The sequence below is a fragment of the Pavona decussata genome, unplaced genomic scaffold (genome assembly GCF_977016875.1).
Source record: "Pavona decussata unplaced genomic scaffold, jaPavDecu1.1 SCAFFOLD_37, whole genome shotgun sequence".
Taxonomy (NCBI): domain Eukaryota; kingdom Metazoa; phylum Cnidaria; class Anthozoa; order Scleractinia; family Agariciidae; genus Pavona; species Pavona decussata.
The window spans coordinates 1,244,921-1,269,189 of NW_028145459.1; the positions used below are offsets into that span (position 1 = coordinate 1,244,921).

General features: G+C 38.5%; 1 protein-coding gene and 1 pseudogene across 1 annotated transcript; one reads left to right on the forward strand and one right to left on the reverse strand.

The window, feature by feature from the left end:
• Positions 1–1,573: 1,573 nt before the first annotated feature.
• On the reverse strand, positions 1,574–12,811 carry LOC146483922 (microfibril-associated glycoprotein 4-like). Its single transcript, XM_085105265.1, has 4 exons — positions 12,488–12,811; positions 10,013–10,127; positions 8,871–9,294; positions 1,574–1,855 (listed from the first exon to the last, which is right to left on the reverse strand). Exons 1-4 carry the CDS (start codon positions 12,809–12,811, stop codon positions 1,624–1,626), a joined length of 1,095 nt encoding a protein of 364 aa, XP_084961391.1. The 3' UTR covers positions 1,574–1,623.
• A 2,594-nt stretch (positions 12,812–15,405) lies between these two features.
• Positions 15,406–16,771, forward strand: LOC146483923 (mini-chromosome maintenance complex-binding protein pseudogene; annotated as a pseudogene).
• Positions 16,772–24,269: the final 7,498 nt, after the last annotated feature.

Consider the following 24,269-nt stretch of genomic DNA (forward strand, 5'->3'; position numbering starts at 1 on the left):
ACCCTGTTATTACAGACACTATTCAGACCACAAAAAATGATTGCATTATCAGTGTTCTTGTTAAGTGGGTTAACTTAAGGAAAATAAATGGGGCTGAACTGACAAATTCAATAACGAACTATCTGCAACACAAGGTTCAACTGTGATGAAAAGGTTCAGAAGTTAACGAAAATAACCTATTTTACTTGAAAATAGTCTTATTATTACTTGAAAGCACAAAGATAAAAATTCACACCCTACCCCACCCATTGAGTAGAAAATAATTTGTATTTCTTTAAATGTTGCCATTTGCTGCAATTTGCAGTTTTAGTTGGGCCACTTTGTCAAGTTTGCTTCTGAGTCCTAGAATTCAAAAGTACTGATGAAATGCCCATGCTATTGTAAAACAACTTTACTTTTCTGACGAGGAACTTCTTGCACATTGGGGCCAGCAAGCAGAATAGTTTCACCTCTCTTTGGACCTTTGTCGTTTTTGCATCCTCCACTTCTCCGTCGGCCAGTTGTACGCTGATTGCTAAAGTTCTTTCTCATAGAATACAAAGAAACCGATTGTCGGCTTCGTGGCATTACTAGAAATGATCCGGTTTGTGCGGAAGTAGTCGAGGTTGTAGTAGAGGTACTATAATTCACTGGATTACGGTCAGAGGATTGGCCAAACACACGCACAATCTCCGCTTCTCTCATCGCCTGTGGCTCAGCACATGAAACTATCACGTTGGTGGATTCCTCAGCATCCAAAGAATCGGATAATTCCCCTATTCGACCAACAAACTGTGAAATAATCTCCCTTGACTTCACAAAAGGACTTTTGCCCATCTTGTGTGCGATCATTTCCCGTGAGTATTTTAGGCGAGAATGTGGTTGGCAAGGCATGTTGGGTAGCTTCTCGAACGAAAAGTTTCGACTGTAAAAGGTAATTCCCGACTGTGACCGAAAATTCTCATCCAGAAAAAAAGATCTGGACTAGTCTCTGCTAGGAGAAAAAGTCTTCCGCTATTTATAAAATATCTCGACTGGAGGAAAAAAAATCTCGACTCGAGGAAAAGATTCTCGACTTGAAGAAAAAATTCTCGACTCGAGGTAAAAATTCTCGGCTCGAGGTAAAAAAATCTCGACTCGAAGAAAGACTCGAAGAAAAATTCTCGGCTCGAGGTAAAAATTCTCGACTCGAAGAAAAAATTCTCGACTCGAAGAAAAAGTTCTCGACTCGAAGAAAAGATTCTCGACTCGAAGAAAAAGTTCTCGACTCCAAGAAAAAATTCTCGACTCCAAGAAAAAATTTTCGACTCGAGGTCAAAATTCTCGACTACTTTTGTCCACTATGGCATTCCATAGACAACTTCACTGGTAACCATCAAAATCGATAACAAACAACCAGTCAGGTGAATAAAGCGTTTTTCCAGTTCTAGCCGTCAAGGAGCCCGGCTTGGCAAAACAGTCAACAAGAACAGACTTTCATTTTCTTAGAGTAACAGAACAACGTCTAAAATAAACTGCTGATACTGAATTCATTCACAAAGAACACTAACCAAGTTATTGTAAACTAAGTAACAACTACACCTTAACATTCTGCGATAAGCTTCACAACAACAGTAATTCACATGATGTAAGGATGGTTCGTTCTCATTCAGTGTTCGGTCTTATCTTCATCTCAGCACGTTTCAAAGAATAATGATATCCCGTGAGGGTATACCAATTGATCCCATCAGCAAATGAGTCATGCCGTCCGCCAAGGTACCGTCCGTTAAGATTGGACCTGTGACAATCGTTGTACCACCAAGCGCCCTTGAACTGAACGGCACATGACAAATTGAAATTGTCGTAATCTTGATCTTTGGTAGAAAACTGCATACCGCTGAAAAGGGAAGAGAAATAAACATATAAGATTAAAATAGAACTATCGACGTTGCGAAAGTCCCGTTTCAGCCCTTATATAAGACAACACGAAACTAATTTGCTTTTACCAGTAGCCGAACAAAAAATTCGAAGTTTTAATTAATACTTCACTTATTAACAGGGACTTTTTAAACAGATGAAGAGTTGATTTTTTATTAATTAATTAATTAATTAATTTATTTATTTATACAGGAGCAACTGATTTAGCTAATAAGAAGCTAGTTTAAGCAGAGTCCTGATTAAACAATAAATAGACTCTAGAGTAAAATCAAATACAGCAGATCACACTACAATACTACTATTAAATACATCATACAATGGCGCTTGTTGAAGTCAGATGCTAATCTTATTTCAGAGGTAGCGAATTATAAGCATGCGCACCATTGATCCTAAAACTGCCATGGTATTTGGTACGTAGTTCTGGGTAAGGGCGGTCGCAATAGATCTTGTTGTCTTCTTTGATAGGCGTGGATTTGGTCAATCTCGTACCTAGAGTCCTCAGGCTCTTTGGCTAGCAGTTGGTTGCCAGGAGAGACTCTGGAGAATTCGAAAAAACTTAAATTTTTTGATTGGCTTCCCCGTAACAGTTTGCATTGTTTTACCGCAGAAATACTGCGGTAATAAAATTCCAGTTTCCCAGAGTCTCTCCTGGCGACCAACTGCTAGCCAAAGAGCCTGAGGACTCTGGGTACGAGATTGGGATTTGGTGGGCATGTTTAAATTCACTCAGTAGGTAGATAGGCGCCGGACGGTTGATACATTTAAAAACAAGGACAGATTTAGGGAAGTTACGGCGCGCTTGCAGGTGGGGCCACCCGAATACTATGGACAGTTCGTCAGACCCAACAGAAACCGCCCTCGATTATACAAGCAGCACGGCGATTACGTTTGTATAAATAAGATTTACTACCCTGGTCACAACTATCCCAGACGACCACACAGTAGTCGAATAAAGGCAGTACCATCGTGCTGTATAATGTAATACAAGTAGATTTAGGTAGGACCTTACGAACACGACGCAACAATGCTAGCCTGGAGGATATCTTTTTCCCTAAAGAGCTGACATGCTCTTTCCACGACAGCGTTTCATCCAAAGTGACACCGAGGCATTTAAAGACTGGTGTTGTCTGCCGTGACCGAGAAACCGTCGACTGCGTTAAGCCTCTGATAGGCACCTACCAGCGTTTTCATAACTCAGACTGACCTTTCTTTTTCTGAACTTTCATACAAAAAACAATAGAAACAAAAGAAGAAATGACCTCAAGAACCGGGGTATTCGTTTTACCAAGCGAGAACCTTACCACTACACCACTAACGGCTGGCTGCAGATTCTGAAATTTTTTGCGTAGATGTCCTAACTACCAATATGCCAACCGCAAGCAACCTAAGCTAAATTGGGCTAGCCGGAGAACTATTCAAGCTAAATGGAGTGCTATTTAAGCTAACGGGAGTGCTATGTAAGCTAATTGGAGTGCTAGTTAGGCTAGCCGAAGTGTCAGTGTCTTGGCCTAACCTAAGCTTCAATTCATGTAATTTTAAGTGAATGTCCGTGGTTTGGCAAGATTTGGCGCTCCGTGTAAAATGTGAGTATTTTATTCCCCTGATGTTTAAGAAAATGATGTTATACTCACTAAAACATGTGAAATTAGTAGTCAAGAGTAGTATACCTTCATTGGAATTAGCCGGGTTAGTGGATCCCCTTGGATCCCCTTGGATCCCCTTGGATCCCCTTCATTAATATTCCTAAGCGTCGAGGCAATGACGTCATCTATTGTTATAACCTAGGGAAAAAATGCCTTCCTGCATACTAATGAAGTGTCGAGGTTTACTAATAAGCGTCACTCTAATACAAAGGAAACAATAGACATGCCCAGGCTTGCCCACTCTATACCCACCCTGATTGGATCTTAAGATTTGTATGGTCAGTTTGAATAAAAGCGCGCTTTCTCTTGGTAGCGTCACTCTTGCAATCGCTTTGCTGGGAAAATTTATCTCCGATATTTCAGGTTATTCGTTACGATTATCGATCATTACCGTTAAAAAACAAAACACACACACATATATACACAAAGTGACGCTGAAAACTCTATATTTCAAGTTTGTTTGACTATTACAAGACCGTTTTCTCCTACCTATCTCGAGGAAATAAAAAACTATTAAAGTCACGCACCGTTAGTCAGTTAATTATGCGGATCCACGAGCCTTAAGTTGCATACAAATTAGTTCAGTTCTGCTGGAAAAACCCAAGGGAGTATCTTGACGCATTAGTATATAATCAATTTATATAACTTAACAAGGATCAATGGAAACACGCGACTTATAATTGTTAGCAATAGAACCAGACAAGAGATACCGTTTAAAAAACTTTATTAAAAAACAATAAAGGGTTAAATACACAGCGATTCCTGCCTGCTTAAATTAATTTGCATGTTATGTTTGGCGCGCACTGAAAAAATAAAACACGCTCAGAATTTACTGAAAATTCTTTATTTAAATCGTTTAACAATTCAAGTACAAAGCAAAGTTCTTATGACAGCGTTAATCATCTTTATCCTCGTCATCGCTAGGGGGATAGAATGTCATTTTTGATGTCCTTTCATCCTTGTGTGTGATCGCTCCACAACCATAACATCGACGGAGAGATTCCTTGGCGTGCTTTCGTTCAAGAGGAATCTTGTGATCACATATAGGGCAAACTTTACAGTTATCTTCCCAAAAGCACTTAGGACATTTCATGACTACGGTATCATATCCATGTGAACTGTTGCAGTGTCGGCACGGATCATGAACTTTTGCCTGAGCTATTGTTGAATTTTCAACTGAGTCGCTACTATTCTCAGCCTCTTCTTCTTCCCAATCATTTTCCAGCCCGCTGTTATGAGACTCTTCAGGTTGGCTATTTTCAGAACTGGTTTCCTCCTCTTCACTGCTGTCTGACAAGTTTTCATCATTAGCCTCATTACCTGATTCGTCCTCTTTATCCTGGTATCCTCTTTCTTTTTCTAACAAATCGCTTAGAAGTTTTTTATTTTTGACCAGTCGCTTATTCACTCCGAGCTCTGCCAGTCCATCTAGGAAAGTATTGAGCGCACGGGGTTTGGCGACATCTTCGTTATGAGGGAGTAACACATACTCGACCAGCTCTGAGATGTTTGTTACTGGTATTGCGCGCTGGTTTCGGAGTAACAGTCCACTAGGTGTCCAGAACAAGATATTTTTAGAAGCAGCCATACTATGCAATAGTTCAGAAGCGTGCTTTCTGGAAACGGCGTTGGAAAGGTTGTTCAAGACATCTTTTATTCTTGGTTCTTCACTCTCGCTTTCATCATCAGAACTTTCGCTTTCTTCATGTTCACTCTCGTGTTCTTCTTCAACCAAATCTATCTTTCTCTTCATATTGATCAGCACTCGTTAAAAGAGAGACACAAATGACCAAATTTCAGAATCCACGGTCTCTTTTATAACATAAGATACCACAAGCTACTAATTGCAGGGGTCAGTAATTCTTGTATAAACCCACTGCCTTCTTGCACAAGGACGCGTTTCTTTGTCTTGTAAGGAACATTTCGCTGAGCAAGATTTAGAAGAGCATCCTTATGCGAACGCAATATGGCCCTAACTTCTTCAGACACTGGTATGTTTTCTGTAAGTACATTATAAATAACCTTGCAATAACGCATGCAACTGTTGTGGAGTAGCTGTTCTCAAGAGAAACTGACGCTGCTTGGAAGGGCAATCAGAAAGGAGCTGAAGGAAACCTCGGTTGTTCTTTACAACGCGAGACATGATCATGGAATGAGTTTAAGAAAGTAAGTTCCCCCCTTTTATTGTGTAGGGTGTGGGGGAAGCAATAGACTTGAGGAGAAGGAAAACACTAGAAATAAGGAGGAGGAAAAACAATAGAATTGAGGAGAAGGAGGAGGAGGAAGAGGAGGAGGAGGAGGAGGAGGAGGAGGAGGAGGAGGAGGAGGAAGAGGAGGAGGAGGAGGAGGAGGAGGGGGAGGGAAAACAACAGAATTGAGGAGGAGGAGGGAGGGGAGGAGGAAAACAATAGAATTGAGGAGGGGGAGGAGGAGGGAAAAAAATAGGGGTTAATTCTATATAAATGTGACACATTCGATGTTTTTTTCAGTTCACGTTAAGTCTTCACTGAGTTGACATGAGTTGGTTCTGTTCTTTCTGCGAAAAATCCTTTAGTAGAAAAGATAACATGCAAAGACATATGTTTAATAAGCACAATGAGTCGCCGAGTTTCACACCATTCAGAGCTATGCCGTTTTCTCCAGAAAAATGTCAGCGGTTTCGCTTCCAGCATCCTTTTACTTCCATGATTGCCGGGATGACAGGGTCTGGAAAAACGGCCTGGGTTCGATCTCTATTGCAACAAGCTTCAGAGACAATTCACCCTCCCCCGGAGAGGATCGTTTGGTGTTATTCACAATGGCAGCCTGCGTACACAGAAATGCTAGTCGCCATGCCACATATTGAATTCGTCAAGGGCATTCCTAAGGCTTTGGAGCAGGATTCCTATTTTAATGTAAACACACGGAATTTGATCGTGTTTGATGATCAGATGATTGACGCCAGTAAAGACAAGCGAATTGTGAACCTCTTTACTCGTGGTTCTCATCATCGTAATCTCAGTGTGATTTATATCGTGCAGAATCTATTCCATCAGGGAAAAGGTAGCCGCAGCATAAGCCTTAACAGTCATTATTTGGTGTTATTTAAGAATCCACGAGACAAATTGCAAATCTTGACTCTAGCGAAGCAAATGTATCCCGGCCAAACGGATTTCTTTTTAAATCAGTACGAAGAGGCTGTGAAAAGACCTTTTGGTTATCTGTTGATTGATCTGAAAACCACTACCCAAGACAACTGTAGATTGCGAACAAACGTCCTCCCCAGCGAAGAAGGCTTTAAGCAAGCAATATTTCAAGAAAACATTCCTCAAGAGCTTTTAAAATATCTGAAGCAGCAAAACATAGCGACACCCCCGGTACTTCCAGCTATGGAAGAAATAAAGGGCAGTATGGATGGCATGCTTTCTCGAAACGATCTCCGGGAAGATGAAAAAGCTAAACGATACTTTCAGTTGCAAAACAGATACCTGGCTTTTAAAGAACAATTAAATTCAAGAACACGACCGGAAGAAATAATCAGCGCTGTTCCAGACTTAACATCAAGGGCACTAGATTCTTCGACAGCAACGGCAGCATTCCCCACTCCCCTCAACCCTTTTAACGTAACACCTGAATTAACACAAGCGGTTATCTCTCAAAAACCATACAAAGAAAGCCTCACGCCTGCACCACCCTCAAACCCTGCTTTCCTGACCCCTCCTCCCACAGTAGAAACCCCATCACAACAAGCCCCGAAGCGAAAAATTCAATTTGTAAATTATTTGGATGATCATGAAGCTCATGGCAAACGGCTGAGGAAACGTCGGCAAAAGAAATTTAATCCTTACAAGTACTCCATGGGTGAAGAAGATGAAGATTAATTAATTTCATCCGCTTAAAATCGCTGTGTATTTGACTCTTTTTTTTTTCATTGTTTTTTAATAAAGTTTTTTAAACGGTATCTCTTGTCTGGTTCTATTGCTAGCAATTATAAGTCGCGTGTTTTAATTGATCCTTGTTAAGTTATATAAAATTGATTATATACTAATGCGTCAAGATACTCCCTTGGGTTTTTCCAGCAGAACTGAACTAATTTGTATGCAACTTAAGGCTCGTGGATCCGCATAATTAACTGATTAACGGTGCGTGACTTTAATAGTTTTTCATTTCCTCGAGATAGATAGGAGAAAACGGTCTTTTAATAGTCAAACAAACTTGAAATATAGAGTTTTCAGCGTCACTTTGTGTATATATGTGTGTGTGTTTTGTTTTTTAACGGTAATGATCGATAATCGTCACGAATAACCTGAAATATCGGAGATAAATTTTCCCAGCAAACGGGGCTTCAAACAACACCTCCCAGTCGCGGACAGTTAAACAAGCGCTCAAGGCAGCTTGAAGATCAACAACGTTGATGAAAAAAGCCATTTTCAACGGTACTAACGTTTTGAAAATCGAAAAAAAGTTTTCCCAGCAAAGCAATTGCAAGAGTGACGCTACCAAGAGAAAGCGCGCTTTTATTCAAACTGACCATACAAATCTTAAGATCCAATCAGGGTGGGTATAGAGCGGGCAAGCCTGGGCATGTCTATTGTTCCCTTTGTATTAGAGTGACGCTCATTAGTAAACCTCGACATTTATTAGTATGCAGGAAGACACTTATTAGTATGCAGGAAGGCATTTTTTCCCTAGGTTATAACAATAGATGACGTCATTGCCTCGACGCTTAGGAATATTAATGAAGGGGATCCAAGGGGATCCACTAACCCGGCTAATTCCAATGAAGGTATACTACTGTCAAGAATCATATGTTTAGCTTGTAGCGCAATTTAGGTCACAGAGTTGCAAAAATTCTGACATTTTCAACAATATTCACAGGTGTAGGAAGTCGTTCAAAATATGGCATCGACATCGACCAAACCTTGCAAGTATTTTAATACTTGCAAGACTCTAAAAAGTCACGAAAATCAAGTAAGAAAAAAATAATTGCTTTAAGAATTCTATTAATAGGTACCTTAGAAGTTTCAAGGTTTAAAGTTTATCCTGAAATGCTTTGATACAATGTATTTTGTTTTCGCAAATTAGTTTTCGTTAAATGTTTAACAATCAATATCAACTTAATTGGATTGTTTATCTTACTTGTGATAGATCAGTGAATCACCAGTCGTGCCACATTTATCTCCCTCGTCTGCCACCTTAAAATTGCTGTGATCGGTCAGTATCAGTCGTGTTGCCATTAAATACTTTTCAGGTAAAGTTTATTATGAAATGCTTGGTTATTTTACCATCGCAAATTAGTTTTCGTTAATTATTTAACATTCAATATCATCTTAATTGAATTGTTTATCTTACTTGCAATTGTGCCGCGATATCATTGAATCACCAGCCGTGCCACTGTATCCTCCAATCAATAGCCGATATTTATCCCCCTCGTCTGCCACCTTAAAAGTTGTGTATTCGGCGTAAGCGATATTCCCATCAAAGTCTTCCAGATCAACTCTCAGTTTCATGTCACCAGCGGCTGTCAAGCGATGGAGTTTGTCGTTTCCAAGCCAGAACTCGCCGCCCAGATTTCCAAACCCCTTTTTGTAGGACTTCCAATCGAGGAAAAAATCAACAGAGCCGTTCAAACGTCTCTGAAAAACGGTCCAACCGCCACCGACCGTGGTCATATCACACAGCACTTGTATCGGTTTGCCGCCGTCTGGAATAATGGTGTACACACCACTGATATTGATTCCAGTTTGAAGAAGCTGGGAGCAGCTTTTAATTGGCTCTGGAACTGAGTGTAGAAAAAAAGAACGTAGTGATTTTATTATTGAATGATAACTTGAAATTTAGGGATTATTGCACTGTTTTTTATGTCCACCAAACTTATGAAAAGTTTCGCTCACCGACGTGCCAACAGTCAGAAAACACACCGAAACGAATCCAGCATTCGATACATGTAACTTTTATTCAAAGGCAGAGAGAGAATGAACAATACGCATTCGCTTGTATAACGTTGCAGAACTTTGTAAAATCACAACCTGCCAAAAACTACACAGTTCATGAATGCGTAAATAGTCTCACAACTGTCTCCAAGCAGTCTCTAAATCCATTGACATTAAGCTAAGAGTGTACGTGTATTTTCAACACTTATCTGGGTACATTTTTTCATGGCCTACACGTTTAATAAAACTTGATGTTGTCATAACAACCATATTTTCACAGATAGATCTTTTAGAGATTTGGCTTATGCCGCTTCGTCGTGAAAAAATGTTCATTCCATTGGGGTATCAGATTTTTAGATCAGCTTCGTATCTTTGTACTCAGGTTTTCTTTATATTTCGGTTACTTTTTCTAGTTTTTGGGAACCTGTGTAAAGTTCAAAAATCCTTAATGATGATAGTTAACGTTTGGAAGTCATGGAAATTGGCACGTCATCTGTTGCAATCAGCTTATGTTGCAGACTTTAGGGGAAACCTTTTTGGACGTACGTAGTCTTGACCTACCGCATGGTATCCCTGTGTAACCGGTGGCACATTTGCAGTGAAAGTTGTCTTCATAATATTCAGGGATGCAGATTCCTTTGTCGCCACAAGGCGTGCTGTCAGACTCACAGATGCTCTGTTTTAATATTTAAAAAAAGCGACTGAGCCTTAATCAATAGATAAGGGGTTAGTTTCTACAGAAAATGTGGTGTTACGTTGGTTGGGATGTTGAAACGAATGATTGGTTTTATCAACAGAGTTGATAATCTAATTTTGCATCCGTAAACAGATTCGAGTAAACGAATCTCTTTACGGTCGCCAAATTAACCCATCAACTCAGATGCTAAAACTTAACATTCGTGAGGCTAAGTGACTTACAGGTGGTACAGCAGGTGTTAGAAGCAAGGGCAGTATCGGTGGCTATTCCCCTTTCTATATTTGTATTTGCTGCACGCATTGTTAGCGCAAGACAAACATGTCTCAATTTCATATGAGCCCGGTAACCAGGCTTGCTTAATGACCGGGCTCATATGAAGAGACCCAAAGTGGAAATCCTCCCGGAAAGATTCGAAGATATTTGTGTATGGAAAATGCTTAATCGTTGCTCGTTGTCCCTGGGGAATGTCAGAAGCATTGTGTAGCAGTGGCAACATAAATCTAAAGAGATAAAATCTCATTACAGTAAATAAGCGGTACTGGACTTAAAGAAATTAAAGGTAATTAGTTTCCAAAAAATTGCGTTAAATTACGGTAGTTTGTGTTCTAGAAGAGTTAGTTAATTTCTGCGAAAGCCGAATTGCTTGCATTTTTCATGCAATCCTCCGTAAAACACTAAAGTTTCTTTCTTCTAAAGCGAGTGATGGCGGACGATGGCGAATTTAATACAGTGTAAATTTCAAAGGGAAATCACCGTAAATGGAGGTCCATGTTGTCTTCCTTTGGAACACCAAAAGCTGTTCATTAATGTTATGAAGTGAGAGCACGGAATACCACTGGCGATAAATAGCCTCGCAAGCGGCAAGAATAGTTTCAGAAGGCTGGAACTTTGTACAGGTTGAATGATTTGCAGTAAGCAACGACTCCTTCAACTTATGTCAAAACGTGGAAAATTGGACAAAACCTTAAAGTAAACTTTACTTTGCTTGAAGTTGTTTAAAAAAACATACATTAAGAGATGGATTTATCAGAAATTTAATCAGTACATAATATTTTCTTAAATTGAAGCCGTTTCAGTTTTTTAACGGTCTACTGGCGAATCGGCCCGTTTAAGTTATTATGTCAAAATGCGGAAAATCCATTTTTATAGCCTTTTTTCTTATTCGCCCTAGGAATAAAATAAGTCGGCCCCGCAGAAATTTTTACAGATTTATCAATGACAATGTCTACTGTGAACTACCAATACATAGTGTCATTTCTAGAACTGATATACTTTTTTGAAATTCAAGAAAATATGTTGCCTGTTTTGCCCATCAACTAAAATAGCTGAAACACTGTCTACTTCATTGACCGTTAAATTTATTTACAAATGATAAAACCATAAGCCACATATATTTTGCAAAGTCGAATAAATGTTTTAACTTTGGTATAAGTCTTACGTTGTAGTATATTAACAGACTGAAGAAATGGTGTTTTGCATTTGGCACTTTTCACAGCAGCTTCTGAGTTCAAAATTGGAGTTTGTTTTGCCAACAAACAATTGATGTTACCATGGCAACAATAAAGTAAGGACGTTAATAAAGGGCGTTGTGGAACATCTCCCCTGAAGATCTCGTTGCATGACAAATTTGAGGGGGGGGGGGGGGTGTTAAGAATTTTCATTTCCCACTTTTTTTACAGAGAAGTGTTCTTAAACTCGAATCAAACTTCACGTTAACCCAGGATTAACTTAATCGGGCTTCGAACAATTGGGCCCAGATGGCTACAAATTTTGCTGCTTAATTTGTATCATAAATACCAAAACTTCTGATTTCTCTCCTCTGATGAGAAGGGACAATTTAAAAGAATGAACGGTAGCGCTTTTTTACTTGGCATATTTAAACTTTTGGCTACTAATATTTGATGCAACTGGCAGATCCAGTTAGTTCTCTATCAGAAGTCATTTTTTCAACATTTTGCGATATGCATTTCCAACAAAATGACTGTAAAATAAAAAGCTTAGTATTCCTTGATAAGATACAAGATTTCTATACTCGCGTTATTAATTTTCTTCATTTACAAATTTGAAATTCAGTCTTATCTCAAATCAAATTTCCTTGCAGCTCGCTTTTCTTGGAATTTTAATTTCAAGGGGTATTTTTTCCTAGCCACAACAAGCTACTAATAAGGTAATGAAAAAGCTTAGGTCAAGAAATTTCTGAAAAATATAGGAAAGAGCACTTTCAAAACGACACATGTATGAAACATCTTCACCTGAATAACGGAGATTTAGTTCCTGCTCACGACTTCGGTAAAAGCTACATTGAATATTTTTCTCTTAGTTTTTCAGAGAAAACTTACCTGTATCCCCCTATAAAGCATTTTTTCATCGTCTGTAAAGTTCTGATGACTTGTAAATCGATCAGATGCGCTTAACTGGCAGGTAAAGTTGTCTTCTTCGTTCAATGAACCAAAGTTGTAAGACAAACAACGGGCGTCTTTGACACACGCAAATTGGCAAGAGACTTCAGAATCCACTGATATCTCTTGAAATACACTTCCATTGAGTTTCTTTCCACGTAAAGCTTTGGCAAAGTTGATGGCTTCCAAGTCTGGATCAACAATGCGAATCACGGCGTAAACAGCCGCAACAGAGAACACCGTTAACCAGTAAACTAGATACATCTTCGAACGATGCTTCTTGTTAACAGAGAAACAAAAACCCCTTAACTTTTCCAAGGTGTGTCACATATAGTATAGAGAGTTTTCAACCTTTAAATTATTAACGAGAAACAAAGGAAGACCCAATTACCCTGAAACCCATTAACGGAAGAGATCTCACATTTCAAGCCTTTAGGAACTTTAGGCGTGAATATACAATTTATCTGTAGCAAATCCACATAGTCTGGAGCATCAAAATCCTTTGTTGGTTTTTTGCCTGTCAATATTCATGTACCAGTGCCATTTTTCATCATTGTCCAATTCACTACCTTTATTAGCAGCGGTTTTAGCCCCAACTGATTTATTAATATAAATGCTTCTTCTTCTTCTCCTTTTTTATTATTATTCATTTCCTATTTTTAAAAGAACGTGATATTAATAACTATTTCGGTTGTACATAGGCAAGTGAAAGTAAACGATAAAAACAAACAACGTTTCGGTGTCGTCATGACGCCATTATCAAGTTTGAAGTAATAAAATATCTGTCAAGGTCTTGTTAAGAAGATGCTTGCCAATAGAACAAACACCGTAATATCCCTAAAGACCTTAACAGGTATTTTTTTGTCCTTAAGAACTGCATGAATAAGTTCGATTGCTTAGTTTACGAAATGAGGCCGTTGCTAATTAGAGAGTTAACACCATCTTCGTTTATAATGTGCAATTGGACTCAATTCAAGCAAAACTATTTGCGTGACATTACATTTAACAATTATGGCTAAATTCAGGCGATATTCCGCAAGATTGAGCAGGATACTTGTTTTATTATTCAACACTGACTGATAACAAAGCAGAGGTTTATAGCAGAAAAGCTGGAGGCGATCTCTATTTGTCAAAAAAAGAAACTTGTAACATAGTTCCCGCGCGCGGACCGACATGAATGAAAGCGGCAGCTTTGTTCAAGTTTGAAATCGAGAGCGTTTTGCATCAAATTAAAAATTGAGTACTCGTCTAGTGCGCCAATCACTCTGGCAAATTTTCCACAAATTTGTGGCCTCAAAAGCTAAAACTAAACAGTATTTTGAAGCTGCGAAGGATTTGTTGTGTCAGCCAGGCCGAGCTGGATAGACTGGAAAAGCTTTTCAACGATTTCTCGGGTGAGTGTTTCTTTGTTTACTACGCAAGGAATTTCACGATCTTTCCTCAGTGTTTTCACAAACGCATCTTGTGCCTTGTTGCTTGCAAGAACTCTGGATTTGTTAAGATACTTAATGTTTTTTCAGGCGGCTCTAATGCTTCTGAGAGTTATTGCTTTGTACTCCGTCTATCTATTTGTCTGGCAGAAAGCTAAAATTTGTCGAGGCACTTCAGTACGAGCTCGGACTTTCTCAGGTGGATTTCTCCATCCCTCCAACACGAGTCGAAATCTCTGTTTAACGGTTGCGAGAACCAATCTAAGAAAATACAGGTGCTGTTTGCAATTTCTGAGCCTTTGATAGAATACGGGACAATCCAAAAGTCTAGCGAAAAATATATCAAACGTCTCTGCTGAACTGTAATTTGCCAGTTCATAAACAGAAAGTTAAGCACTGAAAGTCTTTGCACTAACCATTACAATTCTCAACAACAAACTTGGTTGCCTTCTTTGTGTTCAGTATAAAACAACGTTATTAATAGTTTGGTGTTCTTGCGAGGTCGTTACTTTTTGAAAACGCTCTGTCATTTTTCTCCCCGACCGCACGAAAACTACGTATATCGCAGAATGTCTGTTATGTGCGGACGACGTATATTGAGTTCACCATGACCATATTTGGGCAGTATCACAATGTGTTGAATAATAAATTCAGATATTATGTTAATTTTCCTGAGGTGAACTTTTTCTAACATCTGACATTGACTTTATTTCAATTACTTCGAACTTGATAATGGCGTCATGAAACGTTGTTCGGTTTTATCGTTTATTTTCACTTGCCTATGCATATCTCAACCTTTACTTATAGGTATTTTGGTTTTGGCAGTCAAAATAACTTAAACAGAAACTCGTACCCTTGGCCGTGAGTAACCGTCCTTTACTGAGAGGCACGGTCATTATCCATGAAATTATTTTCCTCGGGAAAGCCTCAAGGGTTATTTATTTGTTTTGATTAAAACTAGTACATATATTCAGATGATATATCTTCTAATTGATATTCTCCACTTTTCAAAACTTGATGAATGACTATGATCGGACTAATGGAAAAGTTCACGACCGATGAAAGTTTTGCATTTGGAGAAGATGTTGACATAATCGTACTTGTCAAATTAAGTCGATGCCGGAAAATCTGGAAAATGTTTGAAGCATAACAAACCGGCAAACTGACCATTGCTTGTGGTAATGGACTCCTGCTTGACTTTAGAATTTATGTAGTAAAAGGGTAACTAATTTATTCTTCTAATAAAAGACGCTTTCGATAAACGTTTAAGAATAAAAATCAACGATAAAAATTTTGAATGACGTTTCGATAACTCGCTCATCATTTTCAAATTCTAAAAGGTCAGATTGTTAAAAGGTCTTTATATATTAAGAATGCGTGTGAAGTTTCGTTGCACGTTTATTACAGTTACCAGTATCAGGAGCTGAAATGGAAGAAGTAATTTTGGGGCCTCTCTTGTCCTCAGCAGGTGACAGTAATGTTACCCCATTAGGAGCTGATCTTAATTTCCCACTTCCTAATGAGAGTGGTCCAGCCTGCTTGGTTCATTTCTATGATCAAGAGAGCAAGTTTAAGGTTAACGACATGGTTGAGTTCATTGGCGTCCTCTCTGTTGACCCTGGGCTTGCAATGTTTGCTGACCAGAACATGGAAGATGCACCTGACTCAATGGCCCCTGCTCCGGATGACCTAATCACCCAGAAGAGCAAGCTGTCCACCATCCTCCATTATCACTTGTCCCGCGACTCCATTGCTTGACTTTTCGTCATTTGACTCACCCCAACCTATGTGTCCCTTATAACATCAAAGGGGAGTTGACCACACACCTCATGGGGCAGTTTGCTGAGGTGAGAGGGGAATTGCTGTCCTTCCTGACACAGGTTGCATATGGTGATGTGCTGGCTGCAGAGTACGTCCTCCTTCACTTGGTTTCATCAGTGTACAACTGGGCAGGAATTATGCCAGTTGGGAAGTTTGCACTAAATGTCAGTGGGTGTCCACTATCACAGTCATTTCCTAAAGAGGTGCACAAACTAGTTGAGCAACTTGTACCCAAGTGTCACTTCTCGTCCATGACACTGAACAACATGAACACTTTGAGCTTTATTCCAAAGATGGACTATACAGCAAACCGACTGAAAAGCAGCATCCTGCAGTTATCAGAAAGTTCAAACTTGATTGTGGATGAGACGGCTTTAGAAGCTGGGCAACTTGATGGAAATGGTGTAAGGAATGTAACAGCTCTGGGGAATGTCATCTCATGGCAGAAACTGGAGTATGACTTCAATTATTACAAAGCAGAGTTTACCACCAATCTTCTGGTGTTGATTCTGTCAGAAGGGAAGTCTCTGCTTCCATCAGATTGCCATGTGGTCCTCAGGCAGTGCAATGCACCCCAGCCAGCAGGGAGAGTTCTTGGCAGTATCTCTCCAGATACCATGGAGCGAATGCGAGCCTTTCTGGGTGTGGCACGACTGGCTGAGTACTCTTTGTCATCCGAGATGCAAGAAGTTCTTCAGAATGATTTTGAGAAGAGTAGGCAGCAAGATCATAGCAACATGACCGCAGAGGATTTTCATCTCTAACTGCAGATGTCACGTCTGATGTCTCTGAGCTATGGGCAAAGCACTCTGACGCCAGAGATGTGGAATCGCGTGAAACAGATGGAAGTTGAAAGAAGAGCAAGACTGGTGTCTGTTAATTCTCACAACTAACTGCCATTGTATACATTATGTAGTACAACCATTAATGCTTGTGCCTAGCTAATCCAAACTTAAAGTTTATGACCTTCACTTTTCTCAAGATCAACTTCAGCTTTGTATAAACTATCATGCAACAGTCTGATATTTTTGGAGGAGCATTGCACAGTACAGTAGTTATAGTGACTGGAAACTTTTTAAAATTAAAATTGGCTTACGTTGAGTTAGGTCATTTTAGAGAAAAAAAGGCCATTACGTTATGTCAAGTACATTTGGCTGAGATAAGGAATGCTCTTTTGCAGTGAGTTTGTTTCGGAGAGGGAGTGATCAGTGAAAGTTTGCCAACCTCAAAGTCATTCTTATGAAAGCAGGGTCAAGTTCATGTTCAGCTTCTGACAGAAAGTTCTCTTCACAAGTGATACAAATTATGAGTATCCACATGCGCAAATTAAAAATCATGTTTACTTACCTTAATGCCAGTATTATGAGGTTTGTTGATCAGAAGTTTCACATCCATGTTGCAAGTAATACACGGCATGGTGTAAGAGGGGCATAAGGGAAGCTTTCAGGGGCAACAAAAACACTCAGCTACTTACCAATAATCAGCCTTGATACAAACATCAAAAATCGATCAGTGTTTAATGCAAAATCCTCGGACTAAAACTTTGGAAAAAGACATTTTGGCTTACCTTTTTTGTCATACCCAAAATAAAGCTACGAAGTTGTTTCACAATACTTAAATTGTAACACCAGAAGCAATTTAATGGTTGTATCTTGTACAGCAAAAAAGAACATCTGTTGTGATAAGCGACAGTGAAATTTTTCTAGTTATCTTATTGTATTTGTACAATGGAATGTTTTCGTTTTAGAAGCTAACAAAATCCTGAGCATGTGACATGCCCTCAAAAAAGGGCTGGCTATAATAACAAGATCACTGTCTTCATGGGGTGTTCAAAAACTAAGCAGGGTCCCTGTTTGAGAGAAACAAACTGTCATGTGTAACTCCACTTTAATTTCCCGCTCAATCCTCAGGCACTCACTTGGGAAGAAGGAGGTGATAATAATAGTTGATGATTGTACTTTAACCATAAAATAACCCCCACCCCACCCCCTCGCGCACACACACTCCCACCACCCCATACTTGAGTTGATAAAAATTGCGGTAAAGTAACAAATTGATTAGTAGAGATTCTAAGTATGGATGCAGATATTTAGGCATTCAAATTAATAAAAGAATGATTGAATGCGGCTGCTAGAAATCACTGTCATAAAAGCACCAAGTGGCTGTCATGGGGAGCGGCATATCTAGTGGGAGAGGGGAGGGGGGGGGGGGGGGGGGCTACAAGGCCCTGGAGGTGAAATTTTGTTTTAATTTTCCAGCTGGATTTGCCATAGAATCAAGTAATTGTTAAACAACCTTTTTTATAAATTTCAACTTTGTATCTGTCATGGCACCATATTTGATGAGTCTTAATTCTCTCAAACAATTATTTAAACTGAGGCAAAAAACCAGGTGTTAGTATAAACACAGTAGTCCTTTTGTAGCTCTTGTTTATCCAGTAACAAAAAGGTGTCCACTCTTCGATTGATTTGGATTGAAATAGATGGAAATTGAAATTGAATTAGTACCGATTACCTACAAGTATAAAAATGGATAACGATTGATTCAACAATTGGTATTTATTACTATCAACTGTTATCAGAGGCAATGTTCGTGTTTTTACATTTTGTACTGAAAATCGTTGACACAATAATTCTGTCAACGATTACTTGTCTCTGATCTTATTTTATATTTGGTCACTCAATCTGCATAGCAAGATAATTGCCAAAATAATAGCAAGCTGACGCAGACAATGAGTGCTCAATGTTGTGACATAAATTCTGTTTGACAGTGAGAGAAGGATTTTGCATTGGCAGTCTCTTATGGGAGATCATTCCCCCCGGGGGGGGGGGGGGGGGACCATATAAAAGTGACGGGGGTGATCGTCAGAAATGTTGAAAAAAAACCCTACTTGAAGGTACCAGATTTCTGTTTTGCAGGCGTGGTCTGAACAAGTTTTTACCCCTAAGAGGTACCAAATCGATTGACTGCAATCAGACATTAACTTCTAATTCTTCTCATATTTTTTGCTTCAATTCCTTAAAGGTACCACCAAAGCTCTGACGGAAATCACTTTAGAAACTTATAGGCCGGGATTTACAATTCACATGTGTAGCTAACTCAGTGTCAAGTTATGTGACTTTCTTGACAACAAGTCATGATTGCGAGAGTTTTACAACTATCAACAAACTACTAGGGACAAAAAAACTTTACAGGAACATTGTGGATCTTATCTATACTTGCATCAGCGCTGTTTATGACATTTGAATCTGTAGGAAACCCTGTTGTTTCGATGTAGTATCGCTATGAAGCATTCCCTTGTAGCAAACAACAACAAATTGAGCGTTTTGTGTTTTCAGTTCAGAAAGAGGTGTGTATATGTTCAATACAACAAAGCTGCAAGTTATTGCAAGATGGGTAATCATTTGTCGTTTTTTGCCAATTCATAGCAATAATCAATAATTTTTTTCAGTGAGTTCGATTGTTATCGATTACCGATATCAATCAATAGTAATCGGCGTTTGATATCGATTGTAACAAGTGATTTCCGATATCGATTGCAATCGATTGACTTCCTCTGGTATATAGTTCAATAACCTTTTTATTATAAACTAACCAAAACGTATTGCTTGATCTTGTTGATTTCATTGTTGCGAAAACCAACAAGAACGTAACAAGAAGATTATTGATATCGTATGGCCGTTATGAGTCAATCAAAACTTTGGAATTATAGTATCCAAGATGTAGTTTTTAAAAATTCCGGATATCACGGCTTTCTCTTTTATTTATTTATCCAATTCAAATTCGATTGCATTGCACGAAACAACCCAATAAATCTGAGGTCAGCTTAAAACATGAAATAAATGGAATAAACCGCCTAATATGTCATAGATAGTCTGCAATAATCAATCAATCAAAGACTTTATTACCGTGTCAAAAGTAGCTAGCCGAGGAGAAATACCCCTCTAATAAATGGGGACACTTAATAATACAATTAGAAGCCTATACTACCTATCAACTAATAAATTATTAAAACACTCATCATCAATCATCAACCAATAAAAACTTTTAAAAACCTAAGACTCGTTGTGTTATGGCGATGGATAGCCTCGCAAGCGACAAGAAAAGTTTCAGAAGGCTGGAACTTTGTTCAGTTGGAATGATTTGCAGTAAGCAACGACTCCTTCAACTCATGTCAAAACGTGGAGAATTGGACAAAACCTTAAAGTAAGTTTTACTTTGCTTGAAGTTATTTAAAAAAGCATACATTAAGAGATGGATTTATCAGAAACTTAATCAGTACATAATATTTTCTTAAATTGAAGTCGTTTCACTTTTTTAACGGTCTACTGGCGAATCGGTGCGTTCAGTTATCATGTCAAAATGCGGAAAATCCATTTTTATAGCCTTTTTTCTTATTCGCCCTAGGAATAAAATAAGTCGGCCCCGCAGAAATTTTTACAGATTTATCAATGACAATGTCTACTGTGAACTACCAATACATAGTGTCATTTCTAGAACTGATATACTTTTTTGAAATTCAAGAAAATATGTTGCCTGTTTTGCCCATCAACTAAAATAGCTGAAACACTGTCTACTTCATTGACCGTTAAATTTATTTACAAATGATAAAACCATAAGCCACATATATTTTTCAAAGTCGAATAAATGTTTTAACTTTGGTACAAGTCTTACGTTGTAGTATATTAACAGACTGAAGAAATGGTGTTTTACCTTTGGCACTTAAACAGCAGCGTCTGAGTTCAAAATTGGAGTTTGTGGTGCTAACAAACAATTGATGTTACCATGGCAACAATGAAGTAAGGACGTTAATAAAGGACGTTTTGGAACATCTCCCCTGAAGATCTCTTTGCATGCCAAATTTGAGGGGGGAGGGGGGGGGGTTAAGAATTTTCATTTCCCACTTTGTTTGAATTTGACAGAGAAGTGTTCTTAAACTCGAATCAAACTTCACGTTAACCCAGGATTAACTTAATCGGGCTTCGAACAACTGGGCCCAGATGGCTACAAATTTTGCCGCTTAATTTGTATCATAAATACCAAAACTTCTGATTTCTTTCCTCTGATGAGAAGGGACAATTTAAAAGAATGAACGGTAGCGCTTTTTTACTTGGCATATTTAAACTTTTGGCTACTAATATTTGATGCAACTGGCAGATCCAGTTAGTTCTCTATCAGAAGTCATTTTTTCAACATTTTGCGATATGCATTTCCCACAAAATGACTGTAAAATAAAAAGCTTAGTATTCCTTGATAAGATACAAGATTTCTATACTCGCGTTATTAATTTTCTTCATTTACAAATTTGAAATTCAGTCTTATCTCAAATTAAATTTCCCTGCAGCTCGCTTTTCTTGGAATTTTAATTTCAAGGGGTATTTTTTCCTAGCCACAACAAGCTACTAATAAGGTAATGAAAAAGCTTAGGTCAAGAAATTTCTGAAAAATATAGGAAAGAGCACTTTCAAAACGACACATGTATGAAACATCTTCACCTGAATAACGGAGATTTAGTTCCTGCTCACGACTTCGGTAAAAGCTACATTGAATATTTTTCTCTTAGTTTTTCAGAGAAAACTTACCTGTATCCCCCTATAAAGCATTTTTTCATCGTCTGTAAAGTTCTGATGACTTGTAAATCGATCAGATGCGCTTAACTGGCAGGTAAAGTTGTCTTCTTCGTTCAATGAACCAAAGTTGTAAGACAAACAACGGGCGTCTTTGACACACGCAAATTGGCAAGAAACTTCAGAATCCACTGATATCTCTTGAAATACACTTCCATTGAGTTTCTTTCCACGTAAAGCTTTGGCAAAGTTGATGGCTTCCAAGTCTGGATCAACAATGCGAATCACGGCGTAAACAGCCGCAACAGAGAACACCGTTACCCAGTAAACTAGATACATCTTCGAACGATGTTTGTTGTTAACAGAGAAACAAAAACCCCTTAACTTTTCCAAGGTGTGTCACATATAGTATAGAGAGTTTTCAACCTTTAAATTATTAACGAGAAACAAAGGAAGACCCAATTACCCTGAAACCCATTAACGGAAGAGATCTCACATCTCAAGCCTTTAGGAACTTTAGGCGTGAATATACAATTTATCTGTAGCAAATCCACATAGTCTGGAGCATCAAAATCCTTTGTTGGTTTTTTGCCTGTCAATATTCATGTACCAGTGCCGTTTTTCATCATTGTCCAATTCACTACCTTTATTAGCAGCGGTTTTAGCCCCAACTGATTTATTAATATAAATGCTTCTTCTTCTTCTCCTTTTTTATTATTATTCATTTCCTATTTTTAAAAGAACGTGATATTAATAACTATTTCGGTTGTACATAGGCAAGTGAAAGTAAACGATAAAAACAAACAACGTTTCGGTGTCGTCATGACGCCATTATCAAGTTCGAAGTAATAAAATATCTGTCCAGGTCTTGTTAAGAAGATGCTTGCCAATAGAACAAACACCGTAATATCCCTAAAGACCTTAACAGGTATTTTTTTGTCCTTAAGAACTGCATGAATAAGTTCGATTGCTTAGTTTACGAAATGAGGCCGTTGCTAATTAGAGAGTTAACACCATCTTCGTTTATAATGTGCAATTGGACTCAATTCAAGCAAAACTATTTGCGTGACATTACATTTAACAATTATGGCTAAATTCAGGCGATATTCCGCAAGATTGAGCAGGATACTTGTTTTATTATTCAACACTGACTGATAACAAAGCAGAGGTTTATAGCAGAAAAGCTGGAGGCGATCTCTATTTGTCAAAAAAAGAAACTTGTAACATAGTTCCCGCGCGCGGACCGACATGAATGAAAGCGGCAGCTTTGTTCAAGTTATTATTTTGTTTTAGCCCCAACTGATTTATTAATATAAATGCTTCTTCTTCTTCTCCTTTTTTATTATTATTCATTTCCTATTTTTAAAAGAACGTGATATTAATAACTATTTCGGTTGTACATAGGCAAGTGAAAGTAAACGATAAAAACAAACAACGTTTCGGTGTCGTCATGACGCCATTATCAAGTTCGAAGTAATAAAATATCTGTCAAGGTCTTGTTAAGAAGATGCTTGCCAATAGAACAAACACCGTAATATCCCTAAAGACCTTGACAGGTATTTTTCTGTCCTTAAGAACTGCATGAATAAGTTCGATTGCTTAGTTTACGAAATGAGGCCGTTGCTAATTAGAGAGTTAACACCATCTTCGTTTATAATGTGCAATTGGACTCAATTCAAGCAAAACTATTTGCGTGACATTACATTTAACAATTATGGCTAAATTCAGGCGATATTCCGCAAGATTGAGCAGGATACTTGTTTTATTATTCAACACTGACTGATAACAAAGCAGAGGTTTATAGCAGAAAAGCTGGAGGCGATCTCTATTTGTCAAAAAAAGAAACTTGTAACATAGTTCCCGCGCGCGGACCGACATGAATGAAAGCGGCAGCTTTGTTCAAGTTTGAAATCGAGAGCGTTTTGCATCAAATTAAAAATTGAGTACTCGTCTAGTGCGCCAATCACTCTGGCAAATTTTCCACAAATTTGTGGCCTCAAAAGCTAAAACTAAACAGTATTTTGAAGCTGCGAAGGATTTGTTGTGTCAGCCAGGCCGAGCTGGATAGACTGGAAAAGCTTTTCAACGATTTCTCGGGTGAGTGTTTCTTTGTTTACTACGCAAGGAATTTCACGATCTTTCCTCAGTGTTTTCACAAACGCATCTTGTGCCTTGTTGCTTGCAAGAACTCTGGATTTGTTAAGATACTTAATGTTTTTTCAGGCGGCTCTAATGCTTCTGAGAGTTATTGCTTTGTACTCCGTCTATCTTTTTGTCTGGCAGAAAGCTGAAATTTGTCGAGGCACTTCAGTACGAGCTCGGACTTTCTCAGGTGGTTTTCTCCATCCCTCCAATCTCTGTTTAACGGTTGCGAGAACCAATCTAAGAAAATACAGGTGCTGTTTGCAATTTCTGAGCCTTTGATAGAATACGGGACAATCCAAAAGTCTAGCGAAAAATATATCAAACGTCTCTGCTGAACTGTAATTTGCCAGTTCATAAACAGAAAGTTAAGCACTGAAAGTCTTTGCACTAACCATTACAATTCTCAACAACAAACTTGGTTGCCTTCTTTGTGTTCAGTATAAAACAACGTTATTAATAGTTTGGTGTTCTAGCGAGGTCGTTATTTTTTGAAAACGCTCTGTCATTTTTCTCCCCGACCGCACGAAAACTACGTATATCGCAGAATGTCTGTTATGTGTGGACGACGTATATTGAGTTCACCATGACCATATTTGGGCAGTATCACAATGTGTTGAATAATAAATTCAGATATTATGTTAATTTTCCTGAGGTGAACTTTTTCTAACATCTGACATTGACTTTATTTCAATTACTTCGAACTTGATAATGGCGTCATGAAACGTTGTTCGGTTTTATCGTTTATTTTCACTTGCCTAT

What these genes read in the sequence shown, in the direction of transcription:
- LOC146483922 (XM_085105265.1), bottom strand. Translation starts at nt 12,811, where the DNA reads ATGTATCTAGTTTACTGGTTAACGGTGTTCTCTGTTGCGGCTGTTTAC. An exon ending in TTACACAGGGATACCATGCG is followed by an intron (nt 9,295 to 10,012) that starts GTAGGTCAAGAC and finishes ACTCAGTTCCAG; the next exon opens with AGCCAATTAAAAGCTGCTCC. An exon ending in ATATCGCGGCACAATTGCAA is followed by an intron (nt 1,856 to 8,870) that starts GTAAGATAAACA and finishes TTCCCTTTTCAG; the next exon opens with CGGTATGCAGTTTTCTACCA.